Source organism: Anopheles coustani, chromosome 3 (genome assembly GCF_943734705.1).
Source record: "Anopheles coustani chromosome 3, idAnoCousDA_361_x.2, whole genome shotgun sequence".
Taxonomy (NCBI): Eukaryota; Metazoa; Arthropoda; class Insecta; order Diptera; family Culicidae; genus Anopheles; species Anopheles coustani.
In genome coordinates, this window is record NC_071288.1 from 35,583,045 (window position 1) to 35,602,106 (window position 19,062).

The window sequence follows — 19,062 nt, forward strand, 5'->3', positions numbered from 1 at the left end:
CAACTAGATTCTGCTGGCGAAATGAACTGAGCATTGTTGTTAGGTTATGTAAGAGGCAAGGGTAAACCACTTGCACTTGGAGTGAAAACGTAAAAAAGAACGCTGGACACACCCTCATAGGGCATTCCGGTCAACCGGAGCGCAATAAATGGACTACTTCGTGCACCGATCTTCGAATGCATTATTTTCTCTTCGGACACTGCGTTATCGTTTTCCCCGCTGTCCCGGATGGAAGCGTAAAATATTTCCCGTAAATGACCCGGATGGGAATATGAGCACATGCATGTCTTCCTGTGATGCTAGACATTTGCTCCGCCCTGAATGTTCGAGTTGGAAGTTGATAGAAGTGGTCGATTGTGCAAAACCACTGGCGAAAACCAATGCTTAATTAGTTCAGGAGTAAAATATAAAATAGTTTTCCAAATTTTTGAATCTGGATTTAGATTTGAATATGACAATTAATTAAAAATCATTACCAATATCATCATAGCGTTTACAAATTATTTAATTACAAATCATAACCGACACGGTTGTATTACTTGATAAGATTTTCTAACTCAAATAACATTGTCTGAAATTGTACCAGCCAAACGAAAAGATGGTTTAACTGGAATTATTAAAATTCAAAAGAAATAGATCCTTTTATACTTTTGATGTTCTGAACCAAATTTACCATAAAAAATAATAAAAAGAATTAAAAAATGATAGAAAGCGAAACTGTATTGTTGGTACTGAATAACACACGTACAAAGTAAAAAATACGCAGCTTCATGAACACAATAAAAAACGAATGGCCAATTCGCCAGTTGTTTTTTAATAGGTTTAGCACATTTTTTTAGTCAAATAATTTTTGTAATAAAATAGCTTATAACATTTATTAAACCGGTTTTCGAATGCTAAGTGAAGACTTAGTTTCCCAAAGAACTTGTTTTCAATATAACTTTAGTTTTTATGTTCTATTTTCATTTATTTATGAGTTAAACTCTATTTAGAACTATTTGCTACTGTCACCTGCTTTCGGATAACGTGGCAGTCAACGTGTTAATTATTTTATTTAGTCTTGCGAGCAGTTTAATTAACAACTGCTTTTCTTTGAATCCTCAACTGCACAAAAAATAAGTTTTTGGTAAATAAGCCTCCAAAGAAAAATTTACCCAGTAAATCATAAAGCATTAACGCAGCAAAATCTTAGATTTACGTATAGTACACTTAGTCAAATGATTAAAGGCAGTGAAATATATTCAATTCACTAGATATGCTTTCTAAATGTTCTTCATCTGAAGAACACGTATTCCGGAAACATAGTAATTCGCATTAAACTACATGTGTCGCGCGCTTGGGTAACGAAAGCTCACCCCAAAAACATGCGGCACTGCGTAAGTGACGGCTCAGTCGCATAATTACATCATAATTTTTGGCTCCCCTAAGTGGTCGTATAATTGCCGGCTGGCGCCAGTAAAACACCTGCCAAAGCTTGGCCCGGGACGAGCTGTTTTACGACCTAGCTGCTGCGGCCAGCAGGCCACCGAAAGGAAGCAATCCAAACGTGACCCGGGGGCCGCAAATGCATACCGCGGAAAATTTCCCACCCCGTGGGGGCGAGGGTAGGGTGAGCAGAACGCAGTGGAATGATCTTTTCCGCATGAAATCGAAAGAATAGACGTCGGTCACCGGGCCCGGAGCCGAATGGTGAATGTTGGATTGCCACTTGCACGAGTCACACCATGATAAATGAGTGTATTTTTCCCGGCCGGAGCTTTACCACCGGAAATAAACCTCCGCCACCCATCAGCCGCTCACGGTTAGAGAGGAGCCTGCTTGGGCAAAACCCATTGTCGAGTGGGCTCACGTTTTCCTCTTACTCGTTTTATCCTCCAGGTTGGGTCGTTCAAATGGTTTCTTCCGTGCCGGCTCTCCATTGTATCTACTAAGAAACACATTTTCTTTCATGGGTGTACGCACTGGCGGGCAGAACCAGACCCATACGCACCTACAGAAACACACATACCTACACATTTATTCAGCCTTCCGGGTGAAAGGATCACCCGGGTCGAGTGGTAGGGTCGAAAACTAAGGTAGGGTTACCGGCGTTTTTCCGCATGTTTTCATTTTAACGAGTGCTTGACAGAAAACTGTGCGCGCATCAGTGTGTTAAAGAGGTGGAATTCACGGGTGGGGGGAGGTCCTTGGGAAGTTGGTCGACGGGGGAGTGGGGAGTGGGATAGAAACCAGGTGAGTTGGTGTTATTGTTACGCGTCTTCGACAAACAAATTTGCTCCATCATTAATTATGGAATAGCTCGCGTCGAGCAAACATTGTGCTCGGGAGTTGACGCGAGGGGATGCTCGTGCAGATGGCCGCCGAGGGGTACTGACAATTCGACATGTAGAACATTCCGGTTTCCGTTTCTGCTCCGTTTTCCCGGCAGCATACGCTGGGTGGGTGGGTGGTGCAAGCACTGAGAGTGGAGTTTCTTCTCAACTCCGGAACACCGATGCAGCCCAGACCATCCCCCTACATTCCAATGGTTTGGTTGGGCGTGTTGCTACTGCTTCTGCTGGGTCGATTATTTACCATTTAGAACTCCTGCCCCACCTTCTTGACAGGTAGCGTGCCATCCAGCTGCGAGGGTGAAGATTGTATGCGAGGCTAAATATTGAAATAATGGAAATAATTGAAAGGGCACATGCTCCTGGTTGCTCGCCGTCGTAACAGAAAGGGGTGAGAATCCTGGGAAGCCATAGAACAATTTCGAGGGTTTGTTTGCTCGCCCAAGCAGCAATAACAATATTGCCGATCGACGTCGGTAGTGCTGAGCTCGGGAACCTACCATCGTGGTGCTGTAGCGCCGGCAGGAACAGGATGGATATGCCGGAAAAAGGAAACGCTGGGCGGACGATGCTCCTGTTTACCTACGAGTTTGGATAGGTTACCGTGGTTGAGTTTGTTTGTGTTTGTATTTACTTTGCCAAAACCAATTGTTCTGCAGTTCTATACCCTGTGAAGTATGGAACACGTACACTCTGACCTAAACTTAGGCACACATATATCCGCTACATGGATGATCTTTAGACAGGTTGAAGTGTCTCCTTGGTGAACTGTGTCGGTTCGTTGATCTTTCGCTCTTGAAAGGGAATTAAGATTGTCGGATACGGTATCTTCCTGGAATTATTCCGTAGTAACTTATGTTACCAACTGTTAAGTTAAGCTCCTTGTTACAATATTTGATATTGTGGAGAAATTTATTTTACTCCCGGACAATTTTTTTTTATTAATTAATTAATTAATTAATCCAGATTAATTTTATGTTCAATGCTAAAAACATTTATGCAATTGTTGCTTAAATCATAATGTTCAGTAAATAATATGCACAATATTTAATTCTGACGTAAATTATTATACTGATTACATTTTTTGAACAGGAATCAAGTCAAATATTTTTATAAATCATTCAACCAAATAATACCGTCTTCTAATCACATTAACTCTCTGCGGAGAGAGGCCAAGTCGCCCTAGTCGAGGTTGTCCAAAAATATATTTTTTATCCTGCTGACAAGGAAAGTAATTAAAAAAAACTAACTCCATGGCAATTTCTGTCGTTTTGCGGACAAACCTTTTGCCCAAAAATACACAAAAGAAAATGAGTTGATGATTAGAAAACACACGAAATGCAAAATGACTATATGAATATACATAACACGCTCACGGGCGTCAAGCGCCCAGGTGACGACTTGGACAGCGATGCTGCAAAGCGTGCTGGACTTGACCCGGTGGTAGTGGTGAAGCGTGCCCCTGGCCGTCCTAAAAAGGCAAAGTAAGTGTTTGTTTATCTTCTTTGTCTTCTCCTCTCCTTCCCTTTCCCTCGACGTAGTTTGATTCGGTCTGAAACTGCCTCATGATGGATGGCTTAAGTGATATTATTTTTAATATTGCTTCAGTTAACCTGAATGCAATATCAAATCAAACCAAACTTGACGCACTTACCTATTTTACTCGGACAGCCGACGTGGATATTATATTTCTCCAAGAAGTATATAATCCTGACATGACAATCCCTGGTTTCAACGTACTGACAAACGTTGATGAAGCCAGGAGGGGGATCACTGTAGACAGCGATCGCTTTACGCGAGCGCCTAAAATTTTCTCACGTCGAACGCAGTTTAGACTCACGTTTGATCTGCGTTCGGCTTGAGAATACCGCCACCCTATGCAATGTTTACGCTCCTTCCGGAAGCCAGCGCAGGGCAGAGCGGGAGGACTTTTTCACTCGAACGTTGCCTTTCTACCTGCGGAATGCACGGGAACCCGTCATTCTAGCAGGAGATTTCAACTGTGTGTTGAAATCGAAAGATGCGACGGGCGTTGGAAACTTCAGCCCCGCGCTGCAAAATGCCGTAGATACCATAGGTTTGTGTGATAGTTGGGAAGCTCTCAAAGGCAACAATGTTGAGTTTTCATACATCACAAGTGGTTCGGGCTCGCGCATCGATCGCTGCTACGTGTCTGCGTCTGTACAGACACAACTCAAGACAACAGCGATGCACGTACTCTCCTTCTCAGACCACAAGGCATTGACGGTGAGGATTATTCTTCCGTCCCTCCCAGTGCCGCGAGGAAACGGATACTGGCAAATACGGCCACACATTTTATCTGACGAGGTTATGGCCGAGTTTGAAGGCAGATGGGACTCTTGGGTCCGACAGCGAAGGAGCTACGATTCCTGGATGACCTGGTGGATGGAGTGGGTCAAACCCAGGATTGTTTCGTTCTTTCGTTGGAAGACCAACGAGAAGTACAAGGACTTCCGTCTGCATCATGCAATTCTCTATGCTCAGCTTAAAGCCTCATATGATCGATATCTAAGCAATCCCGACGAGCTGGCAACCATAAATCTGGTGAAGGGAAAAATGCTTTCCCTGCAGAAGCGTTTTTCGCATCATTTCACCAGAATAAATGAGACCCTCGTCGATGGTGAACGAGTTTCCATCTTCCAGTTGGGAGAACGGAAGAAGAAACGAACCGTCATTGACAAAATACAGACTGACGACGGAACCATACTAACCATGAAGGAGGAGATCGCCGAGTATTTGTACACACAGTACAAAGACTTATACTCGGCCGACAGTACATATAACAGACACATGTACGACGTAAATCCTTCCTTTTCCCCACGACGGACGATCCCGGAGGAATGTGAATTCAACGATGATTGTATGAACGAAATCACGGAAGGTGAGATCCTTGGTGCAATCAAAAAATCGGCGTCCCAAAAGTCTCCAGGCCCGGATGGAATTCCCAGAGAGTTCTATCTCCGTGCCTTCCACATAGTTGGACGGGAGCTCAGATATGTCCTCAATGAGGCCCTACGAGGGAATTTTTCCCCAAGCTTCGTTGACGGAATCATTGTGCTTCCGAGGAAGAGGGAGACTGGAAGTGCAATATCCGATTTTCGTCCGATTTCGCTCCTTAATACAGATTACAAGCTGCTGTCGCGGATTTTGAAGCTACGGGTTGGTCCCATCATCGACAAGTGGCAACTAATATCCGCACAGCAAAAGTGTAGCAATAAGTCACACAATATATTTCAAGCTGTTCTCTCGATTAAGGAGAGAATTCTGGACTTAAAGAGGAAGAAGTTAAGTGGCAAGCTCGTTTCCTTCGACCTCTCACAGGCCTTTGATCGAGTAGACAGGGATTTCCTCTGGACTACCATGACATCCCTGGGCTTCAATCCACAGCTGGTGAGTCTTTTGAGAACAATTGGAGAGCGTTCCTCATCCCGCTTGCTGATCAATGGTCAGCTCTACCCCTCCTTTCCTATCCAACGATCCGTCAGACAGGGCGACCCTCTTTCCATGCACCTGTTTGTACTTTACCTACATCCCCTTATCACGAGAATCGAAGGCATTTGCTGCGACCAGGACGATCTGGTCAATGCTTATGCTGACGACATCTCAGTGGTGACGACCTCCCTATCCAAAATCGAGCGGGTTAGAGATGCGATAGAGGCGTTTGGCATATGCTCGGGGGCAAGGCTGAACGTGGGGAAGACTGTCGCCCTCGATATCGGCCACATCACCGCTACCAACAAGATCCATGTCCCATGGCTACGCACCGTGGAGCGCCTTCGGCTACTCGGGATTTTGTTCTCCAACAACGTCCGCGAGGCCATGGGACAAAACTGGGATGTGGTGATACAACACTTCCGTCGACTAGTGTGGCTTCACCGGGTGAGGGACCTGAATCTTGCCCAGAAAGTTGTGTTACTAAACACCTTTCTCCTGCCAAGACTATGGTTCGTAGGATCGGTCTGCGGGGCACGACAACTGGATGTGGCAAAGGTCTCAAGCATCATAGGGTCATTGCTTTGGAATGGCTCTGGAGGAATCCGGATACCTCTGCTTCACCTAGCTCTACCAAGAGACCGGGGTGGGCTGAACCTGCACATCCCAAGCATCACTTCATACGCGCTGTTGATTAACAGATACGTCGCCGAGCAGGGGTACCTGCGTATTGGTTCGCAGCACATCGCGGTTGCGGGAAACCCGCCCAATATCGCAGCAGTACCATCGACGTACCCTTGCCTGCGGACTGTTATTCAACAGCTCGCCTATGCCGACGCTGACACCAGAAGGAAGATGTCTACCCGATCACTCCGTCGGATGATGATAAGTAGACTACCTGACCCCAAAGTAGTCCAAAGGGCGCCAGCAATCCGCTGGAAGCCTGTCTGGGCCAACATCGGCAGCAGGAGACTGTCTGCCCTTCAGCGTACAACACTTTTCATGCTGGCACATGGGAAAGTTGAACATGGAGAGCTTTCCTTGAAAATGGGGAAAACCACACACCCCAACTGTTCGTATTGTGCGTCTGTAGACACCCTGGAGCACAAATTTGCTTTGTGTCCACGAGTCGCTCCGGCCTGGGACCTGCTGCAGCAGCGACTGAGAGGAGAAGCAACAGGGTGTCCGTCCTCCTTCGTTAACCTTCGTTTCCCACGACTAAGTGGACTTAGCCCGACAAAACGAATATCTGTATTACGTTTGTTCTCTAACTATGTAATCCACATCATTGGAAACAATGATGCTGTGATTGACATAAACGTCCTCGACTGTTCCATGTAAAAACTTTTAAAAATAGAAATGTAAGCTTACTTATATACACGTACAATAAACGATATTTTATAAAAAAAAAATCATAATGTTCAGTAAATAATATGCACAATATTTAATTGTGACGTAAATTATTATACTGATTACATTTTTTTAACAGGAATTAAGTCAAATATTTTTATAAATCAATCAACCAAATAATACCGTCTTTTGATCACATTAACTCTCTGCGGAGAGTGGCCCAGTCGCACTAGGTGAGGTTGTCCAAAAATATATTTTTTGCCCTGTTGATAACGAAAATAATTTAAAAAACTAACTCCATGGCAATTTTTGTCGTTTTGCGGACAAACCTTTTGCCCAAAAATACACAAGAGAAAATGAGTTGATGAATAAAAAACACACAAAATGCAAAATGACTATACATATGGAGGAAATAATCGTGAAAAAATAAAAAAAAATGGTGTACGGGTGTAAAACCAGAAGTATTTTATAATTTGTATTCAATTTGATAAAGTAGGACAATTTGAATCGCCATTAACATGTTGTAATTTAGTCGATTATTTTCCTGAAAGTTTTTTTTTAAATAACTCTAGCAACGCATAGAAGTTTTTAAAATGATGATTTGATCTTAATTTGGGGAATTTTCTCTCTATAACGTGTGTTTTTCACTGAATGTGCTAATTTCGTTGAAAGTTTTCCTCGAAATATGCCGATAAAAAAGTTTTCATAGTTTGCTTTTAATTTTAAATGATTTTGTCTTTTGACCCTGTATGTTTTCCCTTCAATTGCATACCGTTTTTTTGTAAAGCAAGTAATGAATGAATAATTTCAAGCAATAAAATTGATTTTTCTAATTCGATAAAATCATTCGACGTCAAAGAATGGTTTCGATTGTATTCCCACTCTTTGTACCGACCGCTTGTTGACGTACAAAGGTAGATCCAGTATAGCGAGAAGTTGAACAAAGTAAAACCTGAAAGCTCAACTTCTTACCAAGACAGCCAATCTAGGGTCCCCACTATTACCTCACTTTACATGTCGCGGTAGGATGCTGCGAAGTAGCAGGGATAAGTTTTCATAATTGAATTCTATCCCTACTCTCCATTTCGATGCCAACGGTTGGTTAGCACACGGTAGAGGTTTGGTGTTGGGATTATCCATTCCCTCGAGCGGCAGTTCCTTTAGCAAGAGCCGTGTTAAGCGCTTTACCGGTGGTGTGTGTGTCTGTGTGTGTGATGGTGTGATTCCCTTTTTTTTCGTCATCGAATATCTTTTGCAGCAATTCGGAAAACTTCTACAGTCCCTTTCTCTTAAAAGACAAAGACTACTGCTAGCAACGTTGTGCCTTGCACGAGACCCCGTGATGGTGTAGTTGCTTTAGGAAGTTAAGTGGAAAATTACCACTGCATTTTACTAATACACCATTATTTCGCCGCCATGTTTTTCTTTCTCATTAGTTAAGGAAGTTTTTTTCTTTGTTTATTTTTTGTGGCGCCCAGTTTGTTAGGTTTTCCGCTTTTTTTTTCTGTGTTTATCTTCGATAGTCGGCAGAGTCAAACTATTCACCCGGCTGAAGTGACGTGACTGGAATATCGACATTGCTTGCCATTCTCTGGATCCTTCGAGTGATTTTTTTTCCACGGTGTACAGCGAGATAGATTGGAGCCGAAGCAAGTGACGCCATTATGTCGATAAGTGAATGGGATGAAAATCTTTGCCTTTGTCTCTCGATGCCATTTTCTTGACGGGTTTCCCACCCTCGTCGTTTGTTTCCCCTCCCCCCCTCTGCCCGTTTGGGTAACGTTTTGGACAAACACTATATTCAACAAAATACGACCATGTTAGCGAAGTAGGTCCGATCCCGGTCCCGTGTGCGAGCTTAATTTGATTTTAATGATGACACCACCTACGGTCCGGTAGGCAGGATCTGCCATCGGTGGAGGTAAAGATGAGACGGTTTGCCCCAAAACTTTCGTCCGGTGACTCAACTTCACCGAGAAGTTTCTGCCCAGCCCAAACCGAAGAACTTGTGCTGTGGCGCCATTGACTCGGAGAGCCTTCGAGGCCATGCAGTGGCAGTTCGGCCAAGGAATATGTGCCCGTGGTTACACTAATTCGTCCAAGTTTATGGCGGTCCGTGTAGTGTGCGATGCCTGTAATTTACTTCGGGCTAAAGTTTGTAAGTTTCCCATTTCCATTCCACCCGAAAGCTCGCTCGAGTTTGAGATGTTTTACTACGATACCTCCAATGCCTCCGGGCGTGGGAAGGTAGAATCTCAAGATAGGATTTAGCCTACCGATAAGACACCTATGTTACTGGTTGGAAAAATCTACCTTTTAGACCTTTGGGCGAAGGTCGAAGCCGAACGCGGTGGAATGTTAAGCCATTAAGTTATGGTTTCTCACGTGCATGAAGCACATTTATTATGGTGGCCGGTCGTATGCTAGGTGTGCTAACCGGCCCTTATCCGAGCATCGAAAGTGTTTGGTTTATCAACGACTTTTGCAGTACAGTAAATTCCGATGCACAAGCGATAATCGTTTGGTTGCGCTTGTCCGAGGCTCGAATGTCGAAGTAATATGCTCCCGGTGGCGCGTACGGCGGCAATACCTTCTGGTCGACACGTAGTGCAGTGACATTGATTAGGCCTTGCACAGGACATGGTTTGACGATCTCGGGAAAGTTGTCCTTCGCCAAATTGAGCGCAATCTGAGCTACCGGATTGAAGGACACGTCGGAGCTTTTCACCAAGTCGCAGTACTCAAACTCGGTCCCGTAAAGCAGGTTACGCGTGTGGAAGTACTGGGTGTAGAGTTGGTACGCAATGGTAAGCTTCGATATCGGCTCGCGAATGTTCAACAGGACGTCTACGATCTGTGGCTCGTCGCGATGCGTCCAAACACGACAGAGAAGCAATTTGCTCACTTTGGGCGATGGATCGGTGCAGGACAGTCTTTTGATAGTTAAGGGCTGTAAATGGTGAAGCTCGTATGAAATGAATTGATCATTTACTGAAATTGATTTTTCTTACTCGCTTTGAGCAATAGATGTTTCGAAATATGACCAAGATCACGAACACTATTCTTAGATTCATGATCAGTTTTGGCACATGCTGTTCGCGCAAAACAAAATACAATCAACACTCGAATAATAATAATCTATTCAAATAATGCGTGTTATTTTTCATGTCCACAGCGTGTGTTAATCGTATGTCGTTACATTTGGTAGTAGTTTAAGAGATACGATCAGTTCCTTCCTCAACCAAGCAATCAAATGTTAGCAAACCACTCGCCACCAATTGGCAAATCGGTGGAGATAAAATAAAATTAGGCAATTACCGCAGTAATGACTATATCGATAATTGCGAGTGCCAATTTAGTTTTGATAACGATATTATCTTGTTGCTTTTTTTACAAATTGCAATCAGACTCTAAATAAACAACTGTCACAAAAGTTGAATGCTGAGACATTACACAAAGGTGTACGCCGGAACATACTTATTTCTCAATATGGTTAAAATGATCTGAGTTTTGCAATAAAAAAATTAATTTCGATAGATTGTCTAAGCCTGTAAATTTAAAAGACTAGTTACATTCTCTAGAAGTTTGTCGGTCAAATGAACAGGGAAGGCACATATTGAAAAGTAAGTCTTCGAGTTGTTGGTGGTAGTTTTAATTTCTTAGCCATTTTTGTTATGCAAATAATGCTTGCAAATGCCAATAACACACTAAATTCGTCTTGTAAAATGCTCGTGAACCCGGTCGTATTGATTTTCCAATTATAAAGCGTAATTCAACAATTTTGGAGAATATAATTAAGTATCATTGACGATTCCAACTTCATGTAAATTATGCACAAACAAAGAACAATGAGTCTGTAATAATGTTGACCCTTGTGCGGTGTCGGGGGTTACACGTATGGAGGCCCTAAGTGGGAAAATGAACGAGGCCCCTATAGATATACAGTGACCGGCAGGAAAAAGTGCCCACTTCGAATTTTGTTGATTTTCGCTCAATATTTTTTATACTATACAATACTGGTAATTTTTTTTCTTATTCCATTTGCATGTTGTTTTTTGCTACAATCAATAAGTTCTCGGTGGTCTCCTCAAAGTTTTAGTTTACCAATTTTTTCTAAAAATGTTTATTCAATAAATGAAAAATTTAGTAATTATACTTCCCCCATTATGCTTTAAGTACTCGTTTAAACATGTACCTCGGGTTAGAAAGAATAACGATTTTTATTTCGAAAGGTAAATATGCAACTTTTTTAATGATTTGCCTAAAGTATGAGAACATTTAACAGGATATGTCAAAAACGTATCATTGCTCAGTGTCAGATAAATACATTTGTTTATGATTTTCACTGCATTCTTTCGGTCCTATGCTAGATCCTATGTCAAAAGTTTCTTTTTTTTTTTGCTGCAAATACATGCTTGTTTCCAACTGATTTCCTTTCGTTAAACATTTGACTAAAAAGAGAGCATACTTTTGTTGAATATCGATGGAGCACCGACGGAGAACTCTGCGATATAGTGAAGCACTGTTTCGTTACGCTTGGTGTAGAAACGCTGCGAGGCAATGTACAAGCCGGGGGTGACGAACGGCGGTATTAGGTTTCTGTCCACTGATAGATTGCTAACGTTAAAAACACCCATTACCGGGCATTCTTTCAGTATCTGCGGGAAATTATGTTTGGCATAGTTGTACAGGACAACGGCCAACGGATTGTGGTTGGAGTTCTTGTCGATCATGAATTTGCAATACTCTATTGTGGTACCGTATACGAATGTTTGACTTTGCTTGTGCTTCGCGTAGAGTTCGGTGCTGATGAACACTTTCGATAGCAAATGCGTAACGTTCACGACGACGTGCACCATCTGGGGAACGTCCCGATGGCTTTCCACGTAGCAGCTAAAAACGTTGGTGTATCTGTAAGGCTGTTCCGCGCATTCGAACCGCTTCATCCAGAACGGCTGCAAAAGAGAACGAACAGAGGTTGTTTACTTTAAACCTAACATGCTTTGTTAAGAGCATACTTTCGGGGCTCTAATAAGACCGCCTATGGCGCTTATGGTGGCTAGAATGCACAAAAATGCGGTGCAGTGGCGAATCATGTGGTCTGCGTGTCACACTTGGAAAATAACTGAATATAATTTTGATTGAAAGAACTTTGTAGTTTGGTATGCTCGCCCGACCGTGCAAAGCGGTAATGATGGTGGTGCTTAAAATTACAAACGATCTGTTCCGCCACTTTCGATAGCGAAGGATCTTTGGAACTAGGTGCAGCGGGAGCATTATATTTATGGTTGTATCAATTTGAATTTTTTTTTCAACTCTGGAGAGTATAAAAATGTGTTTCATGTAATTGGGATTTGAAAGATTTAATTGGTAGTAGAATCAATGTTCCTTCATTATTTTTGATTCGAAAAAGAGAACGTCTTAATTGAATTGGTTACCCCGTGGCACTCTGTCACCCACTAGGAGCATAGCCAAATGCAATTAATAACCCGTTCCCAGTCCTGTCATTTTTTCCGCAATAATGGTTGAGAAATAATTTTTGTATAGTTTACAGTGTCAAACATAAGAACAAAACATTATTTTCCCAAAAAATAAAGAAAAATATTAAATGATAGTTTTTACCCTTCTAATTATACCAATACGTTTCGTAAGCATAAGCACTTTATGGTTGTTTTTATGGTTGTTGTTTTAGAACTTTCATCAGCGAAGATTCGGATTTTTGAATAAAGAATTTATGAATTCTATACCACTCTCGCTATCCTTTGATTACCATTCTTTTCTACATTCTAGCACGACAGTAAAAAAACACGGGCCAAATTTTTCATGAAATAATGAATATTAATTAACTATTGGGATTTTCTCATGTGAATATACAACTATGTTTAAAAGTGTTTTTTTTTTTGGAGTAACCGTGAAATTTGTTGCTAGTTTGGGCAAAATCGCCTCGAGTTGCTAGTTTGGGCAAGCGAAAACGGCCTCGCGTGCAAAGCGTTAACGAGTACGTGGAATAAAAAATCTGACTTGATTGTAGAATTCTAAAACGAAATTATTTATTTCAGGATTTTCGGTGTTTGACAATGACTTTCACCTTTAAAGGGGTAGGTGCTAAAAGTGCGTTTTTTTTTTGTATTGTGCTATTTTAAAAGCAAGTCCGTTCCAAATTGAATTTTCTGCCAGAATATTTAATTCATTTACCCGAATAGTGTTAGTGTTTTGTTTAAAATCGATCCCTGCGAGATGACACAATCCACTCGAATGCCAAGCATGGTCTGATTGCGCTTGTTGTACATGCGGATGTTGATATGGAATCTACCAAATGGCATGACGGCCGGTACCAGGTTCATATCGGCCGGCAGTTTTGTGATGTTTACCACTCCGCACACGGGACAGTCGAGCAGTGCTTGGGGGAAGTTTTTGTCCGCCAGCTCGTAGGCTAAACGTGCGACGGGATTCGTGCGCGACCCTGTGTTGACCATAAAATCACAGTAATCGATGGTGGTTCCAAAAAGGTACGATCTGGTATGTTGGTACTGCGAGTAGACGACTAAGTCAATGAGCACGTGTGGAATGCTAGTCTCTACCTCAACCAGCACGGTCAACAGCGATGGTCCTTTGCGGGATGTCTGCATGTAGCATTCCTTTAGCTTTGTCACGACGTATGGATGATCATAGCATTCAAATGATTTCATCCATAGCTCCTGCGGTTAGAATAGAGAGAAAAAATAAACATTCGCTGAAAAACTGATTCAAAATATATGTAAAGTTCTTACAGTTTTTCCTTCGACTGCGAGTTCCGGTAACGTTACTAAAAGCACATAGAAAAGGTACGTTCTAGTTCTGTGAAGTGCCATAGCGTAATGGATTTTTCAGCCATGACCGCAATGTGCTTAATGATTAGGGATAGGTTCTTTTGAAACCAAATGTAGTAATTACAAAGTGATTGTTAGATAGGAAAACTACATGATAATCTCATCACAATTACATTATCAGATGCTATGTAATAAGCCCAGTTAAGAATATTTTAGGTTGAGCACGTCATTCAAAAGACCAACATTCGAGCGTGCGTACATTCGACTAGCAATCGTAATATGTTCCATCATCTGCAACAGTCCTCCAATGGAAATGGAGTGAGGAACATTTGATTTTGGGTCCAATTCCTCTAGGGATCATGTTATTTATCTTCTGCCCCCCCGAAATAGGTCTGCCTGACCGCAGTGTGTGAAGGACCTTCGGGCGAAGAAAATGGTATCAAATATTTAAGAATACCGCTTGATACGCATAAGCTTCACCCGTACGCAAACACCGCGTGTCTTGCGGCCTCGCCGCCCGGCATCATCGATGAGTGTGATACATTTCATCGGATGGTAGGCTTTTCCCCGCAGCGACCTTTTACCCGCGGCATTCTTTCGCCAAATTTCGTACGTGTTCAGAAATAAATTTTCTTGCGCTATCCCTTCTGGGTAAACAGTATAGCCCTCGTTTTACTTTCCCTTCTACGCTCTGAGGTGGTTTATTGCCCGGAAATGAAAGGAAAACTGACCACCATCATCCACCACCACCACCATCATCATCACGATTCGGTTTCGCTGTTTGTTCGCCCGCTCGATCGTGTCGGGTTTGTGTGAGGCCCCTGGCCGGGGCCGGCGATCTTTTGCGTTGAGCCCACATTTTGAGGGTTACTATTTGTTTTGGGCAACCAACTACATGAAAGCACCGGGCACCTCTCGAAAACCGCTCGAAGCGGGCGAAACTTTGGCGACCACTTCGGTCCGAGTATGTTGCGTACTAAATAGGCTTCCATGCATCAACCGAACCGTTGTTGTTTCTGTTTTTTGTTTGTATGTTTATTTTTTGTGTATTTCGCACTCCATGCAAAGTGTTTTGAGATAATACGGGTTGGTTTTTATTTCCATGAAAAAGTCGCTTTTGGTGTTTTTTTTTTCTCATGCTATAGGGTTTTGCTATTTTTTATAGTTGCCTTGTGTTGGGACAATTTTTTTTAAGCTGAACTATGTTTTTCCCCCTGAGTGTCTTCTCAAGCGAGCGTCTGGCTTTTTTTTCTCAGCGGAAGTCAGATGTAAAATAGATGAGTCGAATCACAACGTGAAAAATTTGTATTTGTACAGTCAAAAGCTGTGCCATTTATTTAAACAGGCTTATTACGGAATTGTTTCGGATATTAATGTTGATGAAAGGAAAAAGTTTCAAGTTACAATTCAGAATATTATGCGATAATACATAAAGCTTTTCAATAATTTAAAATATTTAAGGTAGTGTGAGGCAATATGCCCCCCGTTTAAGAAAAATAATCCAAATCTTCACAGATCGATTCCCAACCATCTTTGATTCTATAAAAAAAGCTAAAAATGATATTAAAACCTCCAAATTGTTATTAAAACGATAAATTTTAAGAGTATATTTTACCACACGTCATTCAAAGTAGTGCTGGCTCAAATAGTGGGGTAGAACGCACACCGCTTATAATTATTTAGTTTGAGCTTTTTAAGGGGACTTGATTTGTGTTTTAGTACCTACAATTGCAACACAAGATATTTGATACCAATAAATCTAGTCGAAACACACAATTTTGAGTTAATTTAGTTAAAACAATGTAGTTATAAATAAGTTTGCATATCTTGCCTGTTTTGATTGACATTTACAGCAGAGCATTCTGCCCTACATAAGCTGGCATATAGCCCCCTGTTGAGGATGTTTTAATTGTTTTTCCAACCAGAATGTAAAAATTAAGAATCTAATTATTTTCAGTATTCGTTAACCATACTTGAGAGATTTTGCATAGTTTCAGATCCGCGTTAAGCCGCGAAAATAACATTGGATGTCTAAGACACTCCAATGAACATATTCTTTTACTTCTTTTTTGTGTGTCGGTACATTTTAGTCCGCCGAGGCATTTTACTACAATTTCCCTTAATTCAAATCTTTGCAAACAATGTTTCAAGTGATTCCCTTTTTTCCCTTGCTTTCAGCGAACATGACTTTGCAGTGTGCAGAACGCCAGTTTCGGTGTGGCAATGGACAGTGCATTCACATAAGTTTCGTGTGCGATGGTGAAGACGATTGCAGCGATGGCAGCGATGAAGATGTGGATGTTTGTAAAGTTAAAGGTAAGTGTTAAATTTATCGAAAAAATATATATGTTTGAAAACAGTTTGCCCAAAAAGTTTGGTTATAAAGTGAGACTTCGGCAAAAGCTGCAGTGTAACAAATGGTTAGCAGCAGGAGTTCGTAGTGACTTCCATTTGAAAATTCTTACTACTAATCAATGCACTCTTATCACTTCTTTATGCTAAGAAAGTAATAATACGGGCGACCCAGGAGGGAGATATTCCATTGAAATAGTTTCATAAGTCGAGACAGAGGCAATGAACGGCGTGGTCTGCTAATCTTCTCAAAATTTACTTTTGAAGGGAACATTTTTAAGCACAGCTGCTAGTTTCAGATAACCAATTTGTGGTCCAGGACTTTGTCAGTCGTAACTTCGAAAGTCTTGCGCTAGCCAATCGGGCCGGCAGATTTTCCTTTGCTGTATTCAATAATAACTTTCCATTCGGCCGTGATCTCTGACCTGAGGTTGTGGCTCCCTTGAGCTGCTGTGCGGTGCGAAGGGACCTGGGTGGCGTGGAAAATTTCAAGAAGTTTCCCATTGTGGGTAGCAAGTTGTTTCCGATGGTTCGCTATAAAATCAAAGCAGTTTGCCCCATGCACAGAACCCGGTGTGATGCCGCTGGCCTTCGCTCGGGGGATATTTTGATTTTCTCGCCCAGAGAGAAACTTACCCCGGTTAATTATTGATCTGAATCGAAAGAGTTGGCGAAAGTTTTAGCCTAAGACACACGGTGCGGACGGGTTGTGTTTGTAAACGGTGCAACTTTTCGTCGTTTGCCAAATCCCGGCGAGCGGCTGATGGTTCGGTTTAGTGATCCGTTTGAAATGGACTACGTAAAGTATCGAGAGTCTATTAGTGGTGTTGACCGTTCGATCGGCGAGGTGGTTGCTTTGGATTAGTAAATTAGAAACTAATGTCTTTTGAAACATCTTTCCATAATGTAGTGCGGGTTAAGGTTCTCAATCTTGAACGAGCATATTTAAAAATACTATTTCAGTGTTTGTGATAACATTTTATTAAATGCATGTCATGATTTGTCATGATGCTCATCGCAAGTGATGAGTTTTTTTTGTCACATTTCTAAGCAGAAGTTATAAAACCAGACCAATCAATAAGTATTTTAGTAAGTAAAATGGACTGGAAGATGATTAGAGTGAACTCAAGGCAAGTACTGATAAGAAAAAATTTATGTAACCCATGTTTCGCTCATTTAGGGTTGCACATCTAATTGCCATCAACTGTTAGCAAAGTGAACCGACAACTGAGAAATAAAACACACGAGCTTCCGAAACATGCCTAATGGGACTCTATGCTCTTCACAACTAATACATTTGTTATTTTATTATAACGCGTGTGTAAAATTAGAATTGAAGTCAATATTGAACCAAATTTTAATAGTGATCAAATGTTATTTCCGTAGCGAATTTTGCTCACCAGTTAGTACATTTTGCTACAGATTTTTGAAGGAAGCCCACACTGTTAAACTCAAATAACTACTTCGCAGTGGCACTAGAAATGTTCTTCATCCCTTAACTTCTCTTCTATCAAAAATGGCGTCTTTTGTCGAACCACGGCAAGCAAAGCGCTTTAGGGTATCTTGAGTTAAAAAATACGAAAAAAAAAGAAGCAATTTATAACAACCCTCCATTGCGTCAAAGTTTCATTGGGGAACATTCCCCCCAGACTGCGACAGACAGTGTTTTGTGCAGCGCGACATGTGCGTGGCTTAGTGTTAGCGCGTTGCTGCAAAAAAGGGGGAGGTAAAAAAGTGTAACCAAATAAAACATTCATTTTTTGGCAAACACCGTACGAGCTCCGGCTGCGTCGCTGATGAAATGTAAATTTAACGAAGACTCTTTCGAAACGCAAACACAACAGTAAGGAGGGTAAATAAGTATTTATTTCGCTGTTTTCTTAGCGCGCGCCCGATGTCAGTAGATTCTGGATTGCTTGAGTGTGGATTGCTAGAATCTTTTGTGGTCGTGGTGTACGTTTGTTATGTGTACTAAACATGCAGGGCAGGATGTCATAAATTAAATTCACAAGTGAAATTTAATGTACACCTTAAAAGTATACTTTATTGAGTTTATCTAGATGAGCGTATCTGCCGCCAGAAGAGAGCAAATATTACCCATCCATTGTTTTTTTAAAGAAAATATAACATATCGTTGCCATATTTTGCGGTACCTTGATGGTACTACCTGCTGCGATAAATAATGATTTAAGCGGTGTGCAAATTAATGAATTGCCCATTTTGTAACCCAAATCGATATGGGATACCATCTTCAATCTTCACTAATCCACCTGCCGTCCCCTGTGGTGGGTCCCCTTTTCGCTAGCAAGTCCCAAGAAAAATAACGAATAAGTGGAGGCCTAATTGCATCAATTTGTTGTACGCCCTTTTCTTTTCGCTTACGGCGGTTGGAGCTGACAGGCGGGGCGAGGAGAAAAAAAAAACGAAAACCCTCCCGAAATCGAAGAGCGATTCGCAAACAAAAGCAGTAATCGTCCAATCTGCGACTGCGACTGAACCAACCTTCACGCACAAATGATGCCCATCATAGTGCAAACAGTCCCGCACGTAAAAGTAACAGAACACACTCACTTGTGTATGAATATCTTTTTTCTTCCCTGGCTTACTCTTACCTGCCCGGAAGCGGAACTAACGGGATCAAAAAAGTATTGCCATCGTGAGGAAGGAGCCTTTAAGCGTCCGTTCGTGTTCTTTTCGCCGTTTCGAACGTTTTGTTGCTTCTTCCGATGCTCGGCTGTGAATGATGAGTGTAATCATTTTTATTATAA

At 41.8% G+C, this 19,062-nt stretch overlaps 1 protein-coding gene across 1 annotated transcript in view; it reads left to right on the forward strand.

Moving 5' to 3' along the window:
* Positions 1-19,062, forward strand: part of LOC131259622 (low-density lipoprotein receptor) — a 205,601-nt gene that overhangs the window by 49,617 nt on the left and 136,922 nt on the right. Inside the window, exon 2 of the mRNA XM_058261161.1 lies at positions 16,121-16,258. Coding sequence (XP_058117144.1) covers positions 16,121-16,258 — 138 coding nt within the window. The remainder of the gene's footprint in view (positions 1-16,120; positions 16,259-19,062) is intronic.